This window comes from Columba livia, chromosome 9 (genome assembly GCF_036013475.1).
Source record: "Columba livia isolate bColLiv1 breed racing homer chromosome 9, bColLiv1.pat.W.v2, whole genome shotgun sequence".
Lineage (NCBI taxonomy): Eukaryota > Metazoa > Chordata > Aves > Columbiformes > Columbidae > Columba > Columba livia.
Window position 1 is genome coordinate 7551886 of NC_088610.1, and position 22675 is coordinate 7574560.

At 44.1% G+C, this 22675-nt stretch overlaps 1 protein-coding gene across 2 annotated transcripts in view; it reads right to left on the minus strand.

Annotated features, from left to right (window-relative positions):
• Positions 1 to 22675, minus strand: part of FGF12 (fibroblast growth factor 12) — a 217142-nt gene that overhangs the window by 124610 nt on the left and 69857 nt on the right. The window contains exon 1 of one of the 2 annotated variants that reach the window (XM_065073634.1): positions 11979 to 12126. The exons of the other annotated variant lie outside the window; for it this stretch is intronic. Coding sequence (XP_064929706.1) covers positions 11979 to 12066 — 88 coding nt within the window. The 5' untranslated portion in view covers positions 12067 to 12126. Of the gene's footprint in view, positions 1 to 11978; positions 12127 to 22675 lie in introns of those variants that run through there. 2 annotated transcript variants of the gene reach the window in all.

Genomic DNA, 22675 nt, shown 5'->3' on the forward strand with positions numbered 1-22675 from the left:
TGTAATAGCCTATTCACCAGCCCGCTCTCCTTTCTGCACTCCACAAGAGAATGACCACGTCTCCAGCTGATCAGACCCCACTGTTTGTGAGCCCCTGTGGATGGGAGCAGGGTCCCATCTGGTGCATTGTATTAATAAATGAAAGCAAAGCAAACAGATATCTTGCCTTTTTTTCTTGGTACTTGAGGCAAGAGAAGAAATTAAGGTCTGAAATGTCTGCTTACAGCCCCAAGAAATGAATGGAAATACTGCTTTTGTCAGCAGACACTTCCAAGTGAGGATGGGGACTGCCACTGCACGTGGCATGCCATGGAGGCCAGTCTGGCTCAGGTCCTCCTGGCTCTTCAAAAAGGGACTTCTCATTCTGGAGAACACACTGAACTTCATCAATTGTTGGGACTTGGATTTATCTAGGATTCAATTCTCCTCCCTGGCAAACTGGTTTGTGTGAGATGTCTACTGGAGCTTTTTGATGGAAGTGTAATGCAGAGATGGGCTGTTTGACAGTGCAACCAGTTGCCCCTTCAGCTCTAGTTCAGCCTCTGTTGGAGAGCTGGGCATGCAGCTGACAGCCACAGAGGAGAAAAATTGTGGGGATGAACATGAAGAGCAAACCAGTAAACCCAAGAGCATTTTCCTTCCATGCACAAGAATCAGAAAATCATTTAAGGGCAAAAAAATTAGAAAGCAGCATAAGAGGAGGCTTCAGTTAATTTTTTCCATTTACCCCTCTGATGTTCAAGCTATAGTTTGTGCGTGTTGTTGTGCTCCTCTCATTGCAACAAGCACCTACTAGAAGTGGGAATGGTTTAGAAAAAGACAACAAAGATCAAAGGCTTTAGACTGTGAGAGAGACAGCTTAAGAGAGGTAAGCTGGAGGTCCCCAAAGGCAAAAGTGGCAGGAGAGAAGGACAGGATCAGTTCTTTACCATTTTGTTCTATATGAGGTCTTGATGCATGCTAACAGGAACCAAGTTCAAAATGAAGGAAAGGAGAAGCTTCTTCAGGCAACAGGTCTGGGGAAATCCTTTCCACAGGACACTGTGATGTTAAAAGTGTATGTGAACTCAAGGGGAGTCTGACATGGAAGAGAAATCCATTGAGAATCTCTAAGTACATTGAACCACCTCTGACTCAGAAAATTTCCTAAGCTGAAAATAGCTAGCATCTGGGAGAGCATTTGGGGGACACATAATATTGCTGTTTTCTTACTTTTTTTTCTATCCGTTTTATGAGGATGGAGAAAGAACACTGGGCTAGATGGACACCTTATTCTGGCCCACTTTAATTGCTCTAATATTTTTCAGTTAATTGATGTTGCCTCCATTTGTCTTTTTTTATTACTACTTTCAGAGAGGCTTCTTTTTTTTCCAAATAATGCTCTCCAGTCTATATCAAACCGAGTAGAGATCTGGCTCTGGAACACAACAGTGCTGTAGATAAAGTGAGGCTGAAACAGGGAGTAAGACACACTGTCTCCTTGTCTGAAAGTTTAAAGAGAAATTATGAAAGTGCTGTAAGAGAAGACTGTCCCTTAGCATTTAGTAGGGCAACGTGATCACTTGGTAGCAAGCACAACTTCCCTCTCTAAAATTTAATCCCAGCAGTGTTTTACCAAACAAATGAACATTCCTACAAATAATCGAGACACGACGCCCTTCTCTCCTCCCCAGTACTGTGCTGTTATCCCCTTGTGCAGCCTGGCAGCAACAAAGTAGTGAGGAAAGGTTGGTGGGGTTGAGATTTGTACTGGGTTTGGAGCTCACCTGAGTGAGCAGGGGGACAGGAGAAAAACAGAAGTGACACCTCCAAGCTGAGCAAGAATGGTGCCCCCAGCCCTTCCTTCCTGCTCTGGGTGGGAGTCAGACCCATACCTGCCTTTCCAGCAGACTTCATGACTCTGCATTTCTTTCTCTGCCCTTCCAGGCTTGATGTCTGATTCAGGTCTCGTCCAAGCAGGGCTTTCTTATTAAAACCCCTTCTCTTCAGTAAATATTAGGTGGATGATGAGTTCTCCCCATGGTGCAGGGGCCACTGTGTGCCTGCATAGCCCCCCTAGCACAGTCCCCAATAGGCAGCCTTGGCTGCCCTGCAAAGCAGTGAGCCTGGCTGGATATGTTGTTGGCTTTTGTTTTGCCCTTTTGTTTTTGTTTGTTTGGGGGGTATTTGTTTGTTTAGGTTTAGTTTGGGGTTTTTTGTTTGGTTTGTTTGGGTTGTGTGTATGTGTTTTGGTTTAGTTTCATTTTTTTTACTAGCAACAAAGAAAAGGCTCTTTTTTTCAGTATTTCTATATTTAGCAGACCGGCATCTAGAAACTGTGTTTCCTGACCCTCTCTGTAAGGTTGGGGGATCCCTTGCTGAGGGGAGAACTCACCTTGCCAGTCAGTGTGTTAGAGAAGACCCAAAGGGCATGGACTGTGGATGGGCAGGGTGGAGGCTCTCACAGGAGTACTCTTGGCAAGACCCACTGCTTTGCCAGGAATGCCAAACAAGTCCAAAACTCATTCACAAAAGTATTTCCCTCAGTAAAGGACACACTCCCACTTAACCTTGCTCCTTATTCATACTTGGCATACCACTTAAAGACATTTGATTTTTCTAATTCACTTTTTCTAACCTCAAAAAAATCCACAAAACCAACCCTAAAAAACAAAGTCATGTCACCACCTTTGCTGAGGTGCTATGAATGAGCTGCAGGGCAGTAACAGATCTCCAGTAAGATGTTGTAAGATGTGTGTCAGCCATTTACCAGGCTAGGTTGAGGCAGGGAAGGAACATTTCACTTGCTGAGCAGCTTGCAAGCGGCTGGGAGATACGAATTATATCTCCAGAAGTGCCAGTTCAGGTTAAGGGTGAGAACAGTAAAGGATTCATCAGTGAAACTCCAGCTAGTGCAAAAACAGATCAAAAAACAAATACATTTTTTTATCTCTTCCATAAAAGGTAAATCCCAGTTATTGGAGAGGAACACCCAAGCACAGCTGCAAGATGTTGAGCCACAGGTGAGTATCTATATACATATTTGTCTGATCAAACAGACAAATATTTACAAAGAATATACTTGTTTACACAGAACATAAATACCTGGGGAAATCAGCCTTTCAAAAGCAACACCTAAGAATCCCTCCAGCCCCACTATTACACCATTTGAAATACCCATACTCTGTTTCTAATCTCAAGAAGCAGGGAAGAAAAGGACCTGGGAACACGGGGAACACCATGCACTGGGACAGAGGAATGTGACTCCAGACGGTCAGGGTCTGCACTTGAATTTCACTGCTATGATTCCACATAGAGTCAGACACGCTCAAATATGCTCTGACTGCTGCTTGGCTTTGTTTATAAATGCCCATGGTCTGCACACTCCTGTGGGAGCCTGGGGCCTGCTGTATCAGTGCTATCCACACATGAAACAAAAAGCTGATGTCTCCACCAAACAAAAAAAACCCATAAACAAACAAACAACCACAAAAACCAAAACAACAACAAAACATCAAACAAAAAACAAACAAAAAACAACCAACAAAAACCCAAACCAAAACAAAGGCAAAAAAACCCACAAAAAAACAACAACAACAAACACCACACCGCAAAACACCAAGGAAGAAGATAAGCAATGGCAACGATAAGTCACAGGAATTCAGAAAAACAGTGGCAGCATGTTGGCTGCCCAGTCCCACCAGGAGTATAATCACTATTATTTGGTTTTGTTTTAATTTCACATTGCAACAGAAGATTAAATCCAGAACTTGAGAAGGAATTTGCAGCACAGAGCACCTGGCAATACCTTTCCAGGGGGCACCTGTAGATACACCAATATCACAGAGATGCTTAAGTATTGCCACTGTGAGAGTGGCAAAGATCTTTGTGTTTTTCCATCCCAAATACTCTAAGGATGTCCAGCTCCACCCCAAGCCCTGTAAAGAAGACCACTATGGCCAGTCCCTCCCACCTAGCAAACCTTGGATCCTCCCGGCAGACTTCGCAACCCTGAAAAGTCGCTAGACTAAAATAAAGCAGGGAGCATTGTGTTGGGTACTTTTATCCTCAAAGAAAGCACAGCACGTGTCACTTAATTTTTAAAGCTGGTTTCATTAAAAGTCCCCCTTTCTCCTTTCCTCTTCCTCAGTGCTCTCAGCTCCTTATTCCACTCCCACGCTCATGTAGCCCTCCCACACTGTCCATGTCTTCTCTACCTTCTGTGTGTCCAAATTTTGCACTTAAAACACTTCTCCATACTTCTCTATGCCTACACACACATTCCCAGTCCTGGACCTTTCCCCTGAAGGAGTCAGCATTTCCTCTACCTCCTGTCCACGCTCCCTGCAGATACACTTGCACGGTCACTGGCACACCAAAGAAGTCTGTTTGAGAAGCCACCCTGGAAGAAGGGCTCAAAACTGGGACCAAACCGACTACATTTATCACAATCCCAACACAGGGCAGGGCGTTTTCTTGTCCTGTTTTCAGGAGGACCAGTGACCTCAGCAACTGGGTATCAGGCCTATCACCCTGAGGACAAAGCCAGTGTGTTTCTCAGATAGAAGACTCCTAACCTACAGCAAATGTATGGCCCGGCTAGTCCCGTGCACAGCAGTAACTTTATAAAAAGACCTGCCAAGAAACTAGCAGGACACATATAAGAACAGAGAGCAGGAACTCCCCATCTCAGCTCTACCAGAACCAAGCAACGTGAAGTTGCTTCATCTCACTGCACTTACTATTTGTTGCCCACCCATCCTCTCAGGGGCACAAAGATGCTGATTAGGACTGAGCCGGGTGATTGCCGAGCTACGTACAAGTGAGTTTTCAAGTGAACAAATGGCTGTGAATGCACATTAAAGCAGGAAGAGAACACTAATAAGCAAACAATTAATTATTTCATGGATTTTAGAACATTTCTTTTTCCTATTCTTTCCTCTTATCTGAAACAGACAAAGCTATGAGGGAATAAATACAATTCCAGAGATAATCCACACTTTGAATCCTGGAAGCATTCGGTGCTGAATTCTGGAAAACAAAACAATGATAATGACTCACGCTGGGCCTGTGGGTGGCTGATCACAAAATTAGCAGCAGCTTCCATGCTCCCAGCTGAGATTGGCTTTGCTAGGTTGTTTTCACAGATCTCCAGGACTGCAATTTAGCACATGCAAATAGGCCCAGCAGCCAATCGCAGCCACAATACTAGAAAAGCATAAACATGCCATTTAGAAAAATGCTTTGCCATACAAAACATGATTACCTCCTTCCATGCCATTTCAGGCTATGGGAAGAAACGCTATTTTTATTATTAAACATTACACATCTCTTTTTCTCCAAGGAGAAGAATCTATTTAAAGGCCTTTTAAGCAAACATCTATTCATACAATTGAAAGTTTTGTGTGCTACCACCACATAAGCAACCTCATCTAGCTTTCAGATATGATATCTTCTGATGATATCTTCACCACCTGGCTTAAAATGTTTACAACTAGCATCAGCTTGGTAAAAAAGGAACAGGTTACTTTTGTAAAGAAGCAGAAAGGGCTGTGGGGGGAGAAATGGACTGATCTAAAGACAAAGTTTAGTAAGCCAGAAGTAGATAATTCTCACAAACAAAGCAGTAGGGTGGGAATTGCTTTAAGGAACAGGGATTTTCAACTGGCAACTGATGGCTGTGAATTCCTCCAGAGGGGTCTGCTGAAAACAGAAAACAAGCCTGTTGTTGATGACCTGTTGGACAGGGAAAACACAAAGAAATCTAGGGATGATACAGGTTAAAAAATATTAAAAGCCATTAATCTAAAACAACGATTCTGGTAAGTATTCAAGAACATGATCTTCTTAAAATGGTGCACGTGTAGAGTTAAATGTGCACTTAGACGGTTCGCTGAACTGAGACCTACCTCCGGAAATGCTTCTTGGTCTGATGAGTAGATGTGACTTAATGATCTTCACACAGCTCTTAAGCTGAAAGCATTTGCTCTGAAAGTCATCAGCTTTAAATATCTGCTTATGAACCTAGATTCTTTTGTTACTTTTCAATTGGAAAAAGAAAAACACAGAAAGCAGTATTTTTTGTACACAATTATTCAGGAAAACCAATGGAAAAGCTGGAGAAAACCTTTCATTAAATTGAGAAAAACTCTTTATCTTTCCTGGGTTTAGTTTGGGAAGTGAAGAAAGTTAAACTTCATTCCTTTACAAAACCATGTAAGCCTCTAGGTGAGAACAGCCATAAACTAGCCAACCTCTGCTTCAGAGAACTTTTAAATCACCTTAATTCCAGCTAGTTACAAAAATTCAGATGAAGCTTATTTTGCCTGAATTTGCTCATTTGCTGAAAGTAAAGCACTTCACAAATACAATTTGATATCAGTGATGCTCTGGTAGGACCCGGACAAGTTTCAAGACTCAGAAGACTGAGTGAAGATCTGGCAGTTCCAGATGCCCAGCTTTGTAATCCCACACGCCTGGCTGACAACTACACATTGCCAAAGTACTTCCCACCTAGAGAGTGTCCCAGACCTGCATTTGCTTTTGAAGATTTCTGAAATACTTTATTGCAAACTAAACTATAAAATACTGCATAATATCAAAGACTTCCCCTTCACATTGCTACACAGAACTAGCTGTGAGCACTTAAAGTTATATGCATATAACTTTAAGTTCATTATAATCTCTATATCTACATCTCTATATCTCTATATCTCTGAACTTCTGTTTGATAGAAACCAAGCAATTTCACCACATACTCCATCAAATCCATCATTTCTAGTAATAGCTCAGGCAGAATAGATTTTTCTACAAAGATGCACAAGCAGTATAAGGTTCCAGGAGAGATGCTTGGCATATGTCTATAAGAGGGTTACTTCAGAATAAAGGAAATTGTGGATTTAAAATGCTATAGCTATTCTTGAATAATACCCTAGAGAAGTGCTCCTATTACAAAATAAAAAAGATTTTTCAGAGTTTTGCTTAATTCATTTCCCAGGTGAATTAAACTAAATCAGACAAAGGTATTCTTTCCACTAGCATATGAGCGTCAACAATAGGAATTATCCCAGAACAGCACAGGTACTTAATGTCCACTGGTCAACAAGAGTCACTTTTTTGAAGACACGCAACAGGAAGAGGGACCCTAAGCAAAATATACAGAGGAACACTCAGACACTCTGGATAGTGGCAGAAAACAGCATGCAAGGGACTTGATGCAGGAAGGAAAAAGTGTGGATGACCCCCAGTAAAACACCACTGCTTCTCAGCTGTGTCACCAACTCCCATCTCCAGCTCAGGGGCACTGAGCCACCGTCATCATCTCCCAACAGCAATGCACATACCACACTGAATGGCTCTCAGTGCTCCCTAAACCCAGAAAGGAGTTGCAAGTTTTACTATCTGTCACTTACATACGCAGAGCTATTGCTTCCATTAACTTGAAGCTGACTATACAGTATTTGCTACATGCTATAACCCCCTGTCTACTTGAATAAACAGCAATAGGAAAATTTTCTAGAACTAGCGTATGTAAATAAAGCACACATGAATGCACAGATCATTGCACAAGCAAAACAAAGTATGTCTGTTCTGCTCATAAGCCAAATGTTAATCTTGGATATGCAATTATACCTGGTATGTGTATGATTTCATTTCCATCTGCAGATGTCTTGCAGATGTCTTGCACATGCAGACACTGCAGACATGTTATGACAGTGCCCCAAATAGTCTCAAAACAAATGCACAGATACATATTGGCAGAAACAGACAAGCTAATGGTAGAGCCACAATCCGACCATGCCTACCTAGACAGAATCCTCATTCCTAGTACCCAAATATCAAACTCAAGTGTTGTAATGCTTAGAGATATGTGAAGACCTACTGTACCAGACATTCTTTTAATTTGCCATAAAGCCAGTATCAATCAGCATCCTTCCAGGAGCATCTCCAAATTTTACCATTGGGAGAGACCCAGGGAAGTCAAGTTCTAGGTTTACTTTCAATATGAGCTTAATTTTTACTGAAAGCATCAATTTGCAGAATAGGGATTTAAACTGAGAAGTACTCTTCTCTGAATGTTTGGAAACAGATCAGTCTCCACATAAAACCAGGTCTCTGCTACTGAAAAAAAAGCTAAAAATGCATTGCCACTGAATGTTGTTGCTAGTTGACATGAAAAATAACTGTGGTTTTAGCAATGATGCATCCCACAGGAGAGTCAGTACAGGAGTCAAGGGCAGAACAAGCATAAGACAAAACCACTCATACAGCCAAATAAGAACTCCTTATGGATGAGGACTGAAACACTTGCTAGCAGAAATCCTCACGCTGCTATTAATGTAGGCTGTGAGTACATGGCCTTTTGCATCAGTGGCTGCAAACCAGGTATAGGTCACCTGAAATGGTTTCTCACAACTCCGTTCACAGTTATATCAACATTGTGATAATTATCCGATGCCTACCTTGGACTTAACAATGTAGTAGTTATGTCATAATGTTGACTAGGAAGCTAAAAGCAAAAAAAAAAAAAAAAAAATTCTGGACTGGCAAACACCACCTCCAAAGCAAAGGAGAAAAAGACGTCAGCAGAGAAAATAAATTAATTAAAAGATATTTAACAAAATTATTTATGATGGCACCATCCAGAAGGGAAATAGCTCTGCACATGCAATACAATCAGTCAGGTTACAAATTCTGAAACTAAGATAACAAGTGAAGTACCTGGAAGATGATACAGGACATCACTGTGCTAAAATAGTTGCAAAGAAATACACAAAGGACGAGGAATAAATCTCTTGCTCTGTGCTACTATGAATTACTTGCACTTTTGTGGTGCCTTGGAGACCCATTAAACCCCATTTTGCAGGGTGCTGCTCAAGCTACCAAAGAAGCCTTCCCCTGCACAAACTAAGACAAATATCAGCAGACCTCAGAAATGGAGCATAAAACAGGCTAGAGTTAGCTCAGAGTAAAGGTGAGAAGTCTTAGCATAGTAATAACAATAATCTTATTAATATTTTTGCTAACATCACAATAGAGCTGCACAGTACTCTACAGTTGTCTTCAACATTTCACTGTTTTTCTTTGAAGTATCACACATTAGTTTCTGTCAGAATCAGGAGTGGTCTAAGGCTCTGAGTCAACACAATGCATGAGTATGAATCTATCTCTAAACATGTGCTTACATCCTTATGACTTGTTTGCATTAAAGAAAACATGAGAGAAAGACAAAGGCTTGGCCAAGACATAATTCAACTTAAGTACACAAAGTGCCAAATATTTTGGCATAAACCACCTACTACGAGGATATCACTTCAGATCAGAGGATCAAGGGCGTTTAATAGCTCACAGCACTCTATGCCGCCACTGTTGTAGTCTATGTTTCCATGGTTCTTCCTCTCCTGTAATTTATAATCCTTTTGTTGGTTTATATTTCTGATTGGCATAGCATCCACAGTGCCAAGCTGGACACAGTATTACACCTTTAGGGCTGTTGCAGGAGTACACATCTATCTCCTGAGGCATGCTTATCTGTCGAAGAAGTAACAAGGAGATCTCTCCATCAGCAGATCTGGCCCACATTGACCCCTTTATGGAGGAAGTTTTCATTTTCATGATAAGTTTTTCAAGAATGTAAAGCCCAACCTTAACGGAAAAGGAACAAATGCAGCCAAAAAGAGGAAACTTATTTTAGCAGCCTGATTGACAGCAACAGACCACATCTGGAGTGCTCAGGCTTGTGGTGGCATTGGGCTAGTATCTAGAGAACAAGACTAGCTGGAGATAATGAAAGGACATAATTTCCATGGATTGCTTCCTTACAGCACAACATCGTAAAATACAAAGACTATGAAATGTTCAGTATCACCCTATCAGAATAGTAGATCTAAGGAAAGACTCAGTCACCACATATCCATCAAGCATGCTTTAGCACAGGATCCACCAGTAAAGCCAAACCAGTTCAGCAGGGAAACCATTAGGACACAACAACTAGCTTCTAATTCACTGAAGTTACAGTCTAGAGTGTCCTAATGGCCTAAGCACAACCCTATTTTAACTAGTAGGTTATTGTACCCTTTACTGCCACAGTTAAGTTTCTAAGTAACAAAATGACACAAACATTCACAGGTAGCACTATAAAGAAAACTTAAGCACAGTTTTTCACTAAAAAGACAACTGTACGTAATGCTTCCAAGCACAGCCACAATTTATTCTTTTTAGTGTGATCATATCTTTCCTGAAAGCAAGGCAGAAAATACTTTCAAGGGAGTGAAGCCTACTCTCTCAAAGATTTCTGACATGTCCCCTATTGCCATGAGCCCAATGCAGACAATAACTTGAACACACAAGTCTTGTGGACGGAAAGGGGATACTGAGGCATAAACAGATGGCTATAACTATTAACAAATTCTCTTTAGCAGGGACAAAAGGGAACCCAGGCTACGTCAGCAACAGTGGTGCTCCCCCAGGCACAGCCTTTCTCTTCAATGGACAATACCAGAAGACATGAAAATTTTTCTCCTCTAGAGTAAAGAAACAACACAAGCATTAACAACTAATACTGTAAAATACATCCTTGTAAGCATCTGGTGTCTATAGATTACAACATTCAGGGTTTGATAAGCGAATGTACTCAAAAGTCAGGTAGGAACTACAAGCAAGTCAAGCTCAAAGCACTTGGGTTAGTGCTGTAACTTCTGCAGATCTTAATATAGTAAGATAGGGTTTCTTTCCATAGACCAGGGGTGTCAAAATGCACTGGGGCCCACATCAGCCTCACATCTGCCTTCAAAGGACCAAATGTAATTTTAAGGCTGTATAAATGTAGGAGTAGTTACACTTATGCAGTCCTAAAATTACATTTGGCCCTTTGAAGGCAACCATGAAGTTAATGTGGCCCTTGGTGAAAATGACTGTGACACCCCTGCCACAGACATTTGCCCAGTATTGTAGAAAGGGGAAGTCAGGCTCACAAAACACACATAGCACAAAACAAATTACAGAGACGTCACTTAAAAAACTTCAACAAGATCACCCTAAAGCTCAAGGGTAGAGCCACACCAAACCAAGGCACTTGTGCAATTATTCCTCTATGCAAAAAGTACTCAGATACAGCTCAAGATCTGGCACACCCTTCAGCCCTTCACCCCACTGCACTCCCCATCCTTGTGCAGCTTCCAGAAATGCTCCCTCCCCAACAGGCTGGGAGCCAATAGAGATGCTGGGACTCTCCTGGCCCCCCCATCAGGACCAGCTGGGGGAGAGGGAGGAAGAGCCTTTTGTTTCTAGGGACATCTCTACTCAAGAACACATTTAACACCCTCCATTAGAAAAACATTGCAACATTGCTACTAAAAACACAGGATACGGAGAGCTCTTCCAGTGGGCTCAACCCCAACACTAGAGTCACGCAGAGCCGCAGGCACACTGAGGAAGGTCATCTTTATCCTGACCAGGTAATAATGGAGGCCACGGTTGGGGGTTCCAGGTAGGATGAGTGATACAGGAGTCTTGTGTAGGGAAGAGGGAGCTGTGGGGCAGTTCTGTGTGGGTGTGGGCTGCAATTGGGATGGGGCACACTAGTGAGGGTCATGTGTGAGGCAGAGATCCACATAGGGAAGAGGAACCTCTGTGGAGGTTCTGTTTGGGTGAGGGCAGCAAGTGGGGTGTAGAACCTAGGTAGGGGACATAGATGAGGTGGAGTCCTCAGGTGGATGAGTGTCCGAGTTAGGGACGGCACCATGAGAGAGGCACCTGCGGGCGGACGGGACCCCTGTTTTGGGATCTCGGGTTGACGGGAACCCGGGATCGGTGAATGCGCGGTGGGGTCAGCACCGCGGACAGCGCTCGGTCCCGCCCGCCACCTGTGCGCGGCGCCGGCGAGACAGCGGCGGAGGAGGAGGGCGGGGGAGAAAGGCGAGGAAACGGGGCCAGCCCGGGCCGAGCGGTACCCGGGCGGGGAGCGGAGGGCGCTGGGGACAAGGACGCGCGCTCCCCACCTGGGCTGTGGCTGGATCTCAGGCGCCTTCCACAGAGACACTGCAGCATATGCGAGCCTTTCTCCAGGAGAAGCCCGAGAATCCTCATGGATTTCACTTTGTGGCGCCGTCCTGCTCCTCGGAAAAGGGACCGGCCCCGGAGCAGCCGGCTCTCAGCGGCGGGGCGCCGGCCCTCCTCGGCGCCAAACTTCCCAGCCCATCGCCGCGGCCCCGCCGCGTCCGGGGGAGGGTGGGGGACCCCGCCGCCACTTCTCGGGACTTCTCCGCCGGGGAAGGGCAGGCTTTGCTGGGAAGGGGGTCGGGCTAGCTGGAAGGACGTCAAGCCCTAGAAACACGAGCGGCCGGCTCCCAGCCCTGCCCCCTGTCGGCACAGCCCCCGCCGGGGCGGGCAGCCGCCGCCGGGACCCCCCCAGCTGCCTTCAGCTTCGGCCGCGCCGCTTCACTGGCGGGGAGACGGACGGAGGTAGTCGCTGTTCCCACCGCAGCTTCCTCCGCCGCTCTGTAGTTGCCCGAATCCCGGCGGGGAGGGAGGCGGCCCGGCGTCCCTGCCGCCCTCCCCGGGGATGCTCTCCGAGGATGCTCTGCGGAGCAAGGCAAGCTCGGTCCGCCGCGATATTCCCAGCGCCGAGCACGGCCGGGAAGGCACCACGTGCAGGGGGCAGTGAATGGCCCTTTCTGGGGCTCCCTGCCTGGCAGAAACCACGGGACCTGCAACGTGGCTGGGAAGAAGACACACCTCTTGTCTTAAGTCACCAGTAGGAGCGTGTGGCTAGAGCAAGGGGTGTTGCTATAAGCACACACTTCAAACGAAAAAAAAAAGGTTACAGTCTCGCAGATTTAAATCTAGATTCAGATTTGTGCTGCACAGAAATGTAGGGCCGATATTTCATAAGCAAGGAAGGTTGGGAAAATCTGTTCTCCTTAGAGATGTCTTCAGTTAATGAAACTACCACATGCAAAACCCATGACACAAGGCTGGAAAGCACAGAAAGCTCCTCAGAAGAAATAATACATACAAAAACCTCTCAAATGAACTCCTGCACCTGAGAAGAGTCCAATACTCTACTGAAAGGCAGATGCCTCTTGGACAAAACTGAGCCTTCCAGGGTGGATTTCTATGTGGATTACCTTGTGCTTGAGCAGGGCTACCTACTCAAGCACCAACTTCCAAAGCTCTTACTGCTCCTGGCACATAGTAAAAGTGTCTGGGCTTCTCAGACCAGTACATGAGATGGAAGGTTTTAGAGAGTTCACGTGGGATGCAGCAGGCTTTTGGCCCACATTCCACAGAGATGCAAAACTGAGGACAGAGACCTTACTGTTAACACTTCTTAGGGTATCTCTCAAGTCAAAACAAAAAGAATGAGGCAAGAGTCCACGTGATACAGGGTACAACACTGGTTTGCTTACTGGAATCTCCAGACAGAACAGTAAAAGCTAAAAAATACACAGAGATCAGAGTATCAAGGCACATAAATCAGGTACAGCAAAGGAAATGCTGTTCTAGTATGAGAGTCTGTTGAGGGTTTGTGCCAAAACCGGTACCTGTGAGAGTACTTGGAGTCTTTCATACCCTCAGTAAACATCCAACAGTTTCAGTTTTCCTCTAGAATAGGAAAAAATGAATAGTTAAAATGCTAAATGTTTCATGAAATGGAAGCTCTAATTTTCCAGTCAGCCCTACTTAGTACACTGAAAACAGCACTTAGCTAGAAGCAAAGCCAGTAGCATACAGTTCAGGACTGTTAAAAGGTTGCAAGGTATTAATAACTAATCTTTGGGATCCATGCTAAATTCGGTTTTTGTTGTCTGTTGTGACTTGTGCTGAAGACCACCACTTTGTATGTCTTAATTCATCAGCTATTTTACACAGGACCTCACACATGCACCAAATCACAATAAAAAGCTAATTGAAACTGCCCTTCTCCCCCGTTTCTACATGTCCCTGCTTACCCAGGATCGTTGCTCCTGCTACAATCCTTAGCAATACCTGATCTACAGCAATCACAGAAGACTATGGTGCCATGTCAGGGCAAATACCAAACTGAGACCATAGCTGATACCTCTCCTCTTCACCCATGGTTGTCCTTCAGTTCTACACTGTACTGATCACCGAGCAAGCCTGTGCCCCCCCGGAACAAGGCCAGAAGTAGTTTGCACAGTGAAGCCCTAAAACACCACTAGTGGTTCTTGGGTACTTCTATAAAAGCACAAAGAATAATAGTCCTCTTTCTGTAAATGCATCAGCAGCATGTTTGAGATAAGAACAATTCTGGATCTGGCCAATCAAGGACAGTACAGCGAGATCTGAAGTCAAGGTGCCCTCCTTACTTAGCTGCCAACATGGTGCTGTAAATGAGGGGGCTCTGATTTAAAGATGCCAGTACTGAAGTGCAGCACCAGGTACCAGGAGAGAGGTGCACTCAGATGTTACACATATTAAGCCAGCATGGGAACAATCAGGCATCCTCACTTGGACATGTGAGGACAAGTGTATTGGACACAATACAGATGTTTGTAAGAAGAAAAAAAAAAAAAAAAAAAAAAACACAAACAAGAATGTAACAGGTAGCTGAAGTTTGAGGCCTCTGTTCATTAAACTAACAGAATTGTTCTTGGAAAACTTATTCAGAACAACCCAAAAAACAGTAATAAAATAGCCTGAATTTCTCTAGGGGGAGGTTCATCACCTTGCAGCAAGGCTGATGATCCAGGCTTAACAAGTACTGATCTGACAGGACTTCTGCCTTCATGGGGCAGGCTCCAAGGGGTCAGGTCCTGATTTATGTCAGAGCAAAGGAGAGCAGAAACAAAACAGGGAAAAGAATGAATGAGTGTTACTTGACATTTCCAAAGAAGGGCCATGAGGACTGCTACAAGCAGATGTTGTTCTTTCAAACCGAGTAGGTTCAAGTAAGTTTAAATAGCAAAATGGAAGCCTAAAAATGGCACAGGATGATTCTTTAGGAACTGTGATGCATATGATTCAAGTGTTTACATGCCACAAAATACTCAGTAATATCATGTATCCAATTAGGTAAATCTTAACCCAGTAAACAAAGCTTATGGAACTTGGAAAGATAAACAAAGCTGACATAAATCAATACTGCTAGATGAGTTAACTCATTTTAATCCAAAAACAAGGTAAACCAAAATAAAATTTATTTCTCTGCAAAGGGACAACATGCACCCAAACAATATTTCAATGAGATGCAAGCGGTGAATAAATCTTGCTGTTCCTCCATTGACGGGCTCCACTTCTAAATAATAATGCAAATAACATCTCAAAAGTTACTGTGAAAATACTATGGATATTTAAATTTTGTTCTTGAATAAAACCAGAGATTTTATTTGCTGGAACGCAAAGAAATCTGTGAAAGACTCATTGAGGTCAGAAGACAGTTACAGCAAATACAGCGTCATGTGTGTTTCTCCCTTATTAAATTAAAATGCCATTGGCCTTCTGAAGCACAGAGCAGAAACGAGAATATGTTTGGGATTATGGAATTTAAATTAATACCTTCTACTAAAAAGAGGAGTGCACTGTGCTCTGATCAGAGAAAAATAAGGTGATTTAGCAGACAAGGCTCTTTGCTAGGTATTAAAATAGCATAATATGCATGAGTTCATCAGTCACAAAAGCCAAAAAATAAAAGAAATCCACAAAAGCTCATAGAAGAGACTAGTCAGGAAAGGCAATTTCCTTGTGTTCATACAAAAGCAGGCAATAATCTTTCAAGGTGCAGGGTCCATTCCACTTCTGTTTTCACCCATATTGTCCACGTGTAGTTCTTTGAACATTGCAACTGGTACACAAATAAACACCCTGTGCAGGTGGGTTGTGTTGCTCTTTTTTTTTCTTTTTTTTCCTCCTCAAGTCTTTGCCTTTGTTGTATTTTCTGGCCAAACACAGATATAGAGATAAATGTCTCATTAGCCTCAACAGCTTTGGTTAAGCTAGTGCTAATACATATCTCAGGCCTTGTGTCTCTCCATGAATTTACAAAACTCCTATGGGAGCACCTGGTGCTCCTTTCTTGACACTCACTCCATGGATCTTATTTGTGATCAGTGACAGTATATTCCTCAGTGATAGCAGATAAACACTTCTCAGCACCTTTCTTGCAGAAGCCAATTGAGCAAAATCTACTCTGCAATGGGCCAAAAAAAGTACCGCCCTTTTCAGTGCAAACAAGTTCTTAACCCACTATCATCACTGTGCTCTCTAAGTATTTCTGCTTAAGCTGTGCTCTTGCTTTGTGAAGCAGAGCACTGCTGACAAGGAGGGAGAGCAGGCTCTGCTTTGGAGAAATACTAACCATGTACAAACAGTGACCACCTACAGCTCCTCCTGCATCCAGTGAAAGCTGCAGCACAAAGTTCAGGGGTTTGCTGAAGGTCACGCAATAAATACGTGGCCAAGTAGGGAATCATCTGTCAGTCCTCATTCGGGTGATTTAATGAGAGGATTAGCCTCTTCCTGATCAGTATAATATTGTGCAAAGATTGTAGCTATGCTGCTTTACTATGGAAAAAGTGTACCACACATCTTCTGACAGCAAAGAGGAGATGAGACAGAAAAAAAGACATAGCTTGATTTTGTGCATCAGACAAGAAAGACCAATTTCTTGGTTGCTCTTCTGTATTCAAAGAGCAGCGTTATCACATGAACAAGAGGGAACAGAAACCACTTACTCCAGCTGCTGGTAGAGAGACCGACTTGGTAAAATCTCAGCAGCCTCTCAGTTCACCAGGAGAAAAAGAAAAGATGTCTCACAGCCTTGATCATTTAATAGGTTTATCCTCAGACACAAAAAAGGATCATAGTAATAAGTACTTAGTAGCTTCATTTCCAGACATTAAGAAGAAACCTAAAATTACATGTAAAGATGGCTCTGTGTATCAAATACCTTCAACCTGAATTACTGAGAAGTGGTTGTTCTAGATTGTTTTTCAACACAGTGATGCTTCCTCAGAAGCTGGAACACCTAGGATTTCTCCAAACCTGTTTTGGTAGTAATACCAGGAGCTTGGAACAGACACACTTGAAAAAGGGGTAGCCATACATTGCTCCTTCCACCTGCTTCCAGAGCCCTGCAGCTTTGCAATTTCCTCTTTGACAGGATGTCTCACAATGTGTTTAATAACCCTTGGTAGATTTCTTTGCAATAAATATTTATAATAGTTTTTTGAAGCCAGCAATATTGTTCATCTCCTCGCCACCTTTTGCCAAGAAATTCTACAGGTTATCACGCACCAGGAAAAGCTTTTATTAGCTTAAAACTGTGTCTCAGTAGTTCCATTTAATGCTCACCTTAGTGGTTATATTGTGAAATGGTAATTTTGTGTTCTCTGTGACAGTCATGGTTTTATACGCCTCTGCCGTATTTCCCTCCCCAATTGTTTCATTTCTGAAGACACCTGAAAATGCCCAATCTGTTCCATCGCTCCCCAGGCAGCAGCTATTCTGCAGGCTCTGCTGACCTTGTCACTCTTTCCTGTGTATTTCTAATCCTAACGCATCTTTTTTGAGATGGGATAACTAGAGCTGCACACAGTAGTCAAGGTGTCAGTGCACCAGGGATTTCTAGCACAGCAGGATGATGGGTCCCATTTCCTTTCTGTACCTTTCCCAATAATTTCTGCTTGCATCTGCTGAGCTAGCACTTTCAGAGAGATCTACGCTGTCTCTTTCTTGTCCACTTCCATTTTCCTTACTCCAAGTGATTTTGTTTGTCTTCTCTCCATCCCCCTCTCTCCTCAAGATCATTTAGGAACATAGTGGACTACACAGTCCTGACCCTCCCCACTGATGAGACTTGATATTTTTTCTTTAAAGGAAACAACCAGTAAGGGAAACATTTTAGAAATCCAAGTGTGTGACTTCTGCATCACCTTTAACCAGATGCTTAGTGAATACCGTGATATTTGGAGGGTATATTACCCCCTGCAAGAGCCACAGAGCCCCTTCCCCAAATGACCCAACCTGACTGCCAGCCCCCCATGGTGGAGGGAGCTGTGATTTGGGGTTTATTTTTGTAGGTGTCTGGATCTCAAGGCAAACCCCCAAATGTTGTCGCATTTGTCCTTTGCACCTGAGAGCGGCAGAAGCACCTTCTAGAGACACCTCCTTGGTGGGTGCAACTTCCTTGCCAGCTCTGCTTCTTGTTTTGCATCTGATCAGTCTCCGCAGCCACTCAACAAGGGAAAAAACATACAGGAAGGCAGATGATGACCCCCTGTCTGCCAGTCCCTCCAGGCTCAGCAGTCAGGAAAGAGGAAAGCAGGGCTATAATGCACCCAGCATGGGGAAGATCTGACCCACAGGGCCCCAGTAATTGAGGTTATTAATCCACCGTAGGCAACAATGGCTTTGCCTGAGGTATGGCCTAAGTTTAGAGGGCAACATCTTGCCCTTGTACCAAGGTTTTGGGGTGGGCAGGCATGTTAGCTTGCTGGCCAGCCCCTTGGCTCCTTTGCTGTCAGCAGGCAGCTAGTGAGGCAAAGCCAGCACTTGAACAGGTACATCTTCCAAATTCAACCAGGGCACACTCTTGGCTTTCCCCACCAACTTGCTGCATAAAACATGAACAACCAGCAGGCTACTTTCCTCATCTAACACTGCAACTATCCATCCATTCCACAGGAAAAAGTTGGGAGGCTTAACACAGGAGATTTTCAGAGGGCAAGTACAATAGACCACCTCCCCAAGAAACCAACCACTCTCCCCCTCCCAGCAAACTCTCTCCTAATGTTCAGGAGTGCATCTGAGGTCGGGAGCAGCATCCATGGAAGTATGAACCTCTCCATCTGCCTACTTCCAGTGACACATACAGAGCCTTTTATTGTCATCCAGATCTGAAGCGTATTTATTCTGACATGTTAATACAACATGTGTGGCACAGTCTCATGAAGACAAGCGTGTACTTGCCTGCCTGACTCCCTGCCTGGGGAATGATGGTACAAGAAACGTTTTCTGCTCCAATTCACAGCTTCTCCAATCACAGTAAAGCCACTACCAGGGCACTATGGTTCAGGTTCTCACACACTAACTGGCCACAGTGGTGGAAGAGCACGTGAAGACACATTTGAAACAGATTGCACTGGCAAGACCACTATTCTGGAGCCTATAACTCCCACCTCCTCCAGTGTAGCATCACTACAGCAGCAGGGTCTTTACCAGACTCACAAACAGGTTTGTCCCTGTTGGTTCTGAAGGAAGTGTGGCTATACATGTAAAGGGAAGTTTACATTTTAAGAGAATTAAAGACAGGATTTACAAGACCTTTACAAGAGCCAGCATTGAAATCCTAGCTTCTTAGGAGTTAATATTTGGTACATCTTTTCCAGGTAACTTAGCTAAGAGGACTTTTTGTCTGGGAAAATTCCTTTTCTAAGACTGTCTCATGCAATGAGACATCATTCCTTAAAATGATGTTTTTCTAAAGTATTTCAACTTTGCTGAAATATTTTGACAATATTATGAAAAAGTTGCAAGGAAAGGTTCTGATCTTATCAAAATGAAACACGTCTGTAAGTTTCCTAAACAAAATTTGACAATTGTATTTGGTGCGCTGGTGTGAACTGGGAAGAACTTAGCTACTTAACTCCCACCCCATGGGCCACAACATCCACCCTGCTGCTGCAGCCCCAGCCCCATGCACGGTGAGGTGCATGCACCACAGACTGGCTTCACAGGACAGAGGAGACTTTTTGCTGTTCATAGGTTCAGGATAAATGGGGAAGGCAGTCGATATTACAAGGCTCAGAGACTGCCAGCTGCAAAGCAGATGCACTTCCTCCATCCTCTGCTAGGAGAGTAAAAACAAACCTAAGTAATGAATCTGGGGTTCGTTCTTGCTTTTGACTCATGGTTTAGGGTCTTCTAAGGTTTCTGTTGTGAGCTTTTCTCCACAGCCATTAGAACCAGAAAAGATTTAAATATGCCAAGTTGTCATTCTTACATAATGATCTGGGGATTTAAGAAAGGCCCCAACTCTAAGAGTTAGCAACACCAGTTTGCAGCCATCACACCAGTGACAGGTAACATGTTTGGCTCCCAGAGACAGGAATCATTGCTGACTTGTGACATACTCAGTAACGGCCTTACTCTGCTTCTGCTGAAAATGGAGCGGTGTTAGCCCATACTGCAGCTTAGACTGATTCACAGCCCCTGGGAAGTTCTGCTTCCCTATGACAAGGTAAAAAACCTCCTTTCCTCAGCAGCTGAAGATATTTCACTTAGGCTGGAAGAAAAATTCCAGTGAGTCCCATTTCAAAACATGCATAATCAGGCAAAACTGGGGAGGAATGAAAAGTGTTCAAGTGAAAGATGAAGCAACATTCTATGAAGATTGCTGCAGAGCACAGCAAGAAAGAGGAAATCACAAAAGATGAATGACCAATGGGTGGAATTTCAAGAAGAAAATAAAATACGAAAGACAAATACTTCTGCGTGTGAGTAGATAAATCAGCGAGACCTTACTTTATCAGCAGGGAAACACGCACAAGGCATTACCAAAGGCCACTGCAGTGGCTGTCTAGTTCCTGCAAGCAAAGTTCAAAACCTGGACCACACAAAAGGCACATGTGATGGACTTAGCATGGCACAAAATGCAGCTCAGCACAAGCTAAAGCTGTAAGTGCAGCAGCAGAACAAACCAAGGAAGGGTAGGACAAAGAGGTGGCTGCACAGGATTTACTGATTATGTTAGATAGCTAGGGTCAGATACAGAGATTCAGACCTGCTATAAACTGATACTATATGAGATCTGAATTCAGTCCATATATTTCAGGAACCGGTGGGGTTTTTTTTTCAGGCACTTTAGGGATTCAAAGCTGGAATGATAAAGTTGAGCTGCTGCCCCGTCAGCATGTGCTAAGCTATTTATGAGTCACTAAAACACACCTTTTCTAATTCTCACCTTGGCTTGTGAATGGCATGTAGCCAATGCTCTTTCTCTGGCTACTTGAGAGAAGTCACCACAGCATGTTATCCACTGAGGCTGTTGGCAGAGCCACTGCAGCAACTCTGCCGCAGGACATGTTTGACCTCCAGCTAGTTCTGCATTAGCCATCTCCCTGTTTACATCAGGACAGCCACAGACACTGTCCAAACAAGTGCCACACAATGGCAGCATTAAATTTCAGGAAGTGCATGCAGCGCTTTGCAACCCTCAGACCAGAAAGTTCCTGCAGAATCAAAAAACTTAAGTGCAGATTTGAGTTGTCTCAAGTCCTCCATGCTGCCTGGCCCCACACACCATTTCTGTACCCACACAAGTGGTCCTACCAGGTATACTTGGCTCATGAGTGAGTGCAACCAGTCATCACTTTCCATTCCCAAAGAGCTGCATCCTAAAATTCAGCAGTAAATCAGTAGTCATGATGGGGAAAAAATGTCCAATTAAAGCCAAACTGTTCTGAGCAAGCTCTCACATGTCACAGATCCATCCCAAGATCACTGCCAAAATTACTTCCTTCCAGCTGGCATTTGCTTAAACCCTCAACAACTTGTTGTAAAACACAAGTTAAGCTATTTGCTTTTCACAATGGTAGAGCCACAAGCTCCTGAGGGCAGTGTCAGGCACACCATAAGGCAGCACATGGCATCTGGGGGTGCAAGGAATGGAAACACAGGTTCCCAAGGGGGCATCTTTCCTATTCCCCTGTTGAGTTACAGCAAGTGTCATGGTTACATCACCTATTTTTCATTCCCTTGTGCCCAACATCAAGGCATAATGAAACAATAAGTAATCCAGCATCTCTCAGCAGTATACAAAAGCACTCTGGTTCAGTTCTGCAGACATGGACTGTACAGTGTGTGGTGTTGCAGGAAGGAGGAGAGTCTGATACCAAAAGCCTGGCTGCCCATTTTTATTTGCTACACTCCTTGAAGAGCAGTGATGGCAAGCGAGATAGAGGCATGGCAGAGAAAAGCTTACTCCTCACCCTGCTCCCTCAAATCACCATCCTGGTTAACCAAGCAAGAAATGCCCGAGATGGTTAATGCCAATTTGCAAACTACATGGGGGAAAGCAGGTGAAAGCAGGAGGATTGTTCTCAGCATGATGCTCTCAGGAGACAGATTATCCAAGGTAACTTACAAAAGACTGTGTAAGTAGGATTCTTGGGCCTCTACCCAGCTGCCTTTCCCCAGACTTAAGCCATCGCTGACTTGGGGAGAAGGGTGTTTCCTGACAGAATCCATAGACCTGCACCATGGCCGTGAGTCAGGCTGTTCAAGCAGAGGTGCAGGAACCACTCACCAGGAGACACAGGAATGGCTCCTGCTGTGCTGCCACCCCCATGTCCCTTGGCAGATCACCTTGGCTCAGGCAGAAGGGCCTCGGAGCCACCTCTTTGCCCGTTTATCCAGACCGAAAGAAGTGGGGACATTTCTCAGCAAGCATAGAGAGCGTTGACAGCCCATGGTCTCCAGGTAAAACATGCAGCTGCCTTTGATGACAGGCAGAACAGACACCAGCGTTACATGCATGCCATAGGGGAAGTGCCTGGTAATGGGCCTACATTAAGAAATAATAAATTAATAATCAGGAACAATCTCTAAGCTGACGTCTGCTCCAGCCTGTGAGATAGTCTCTGAGCAGCTAAAACTAGAACAAAGCAATTCCTGGGGAACAAGTCAAAGAGAAAAGCCTGCACTGGTGTGTCAGGAAGGTGGGCAGCAGTGCCTG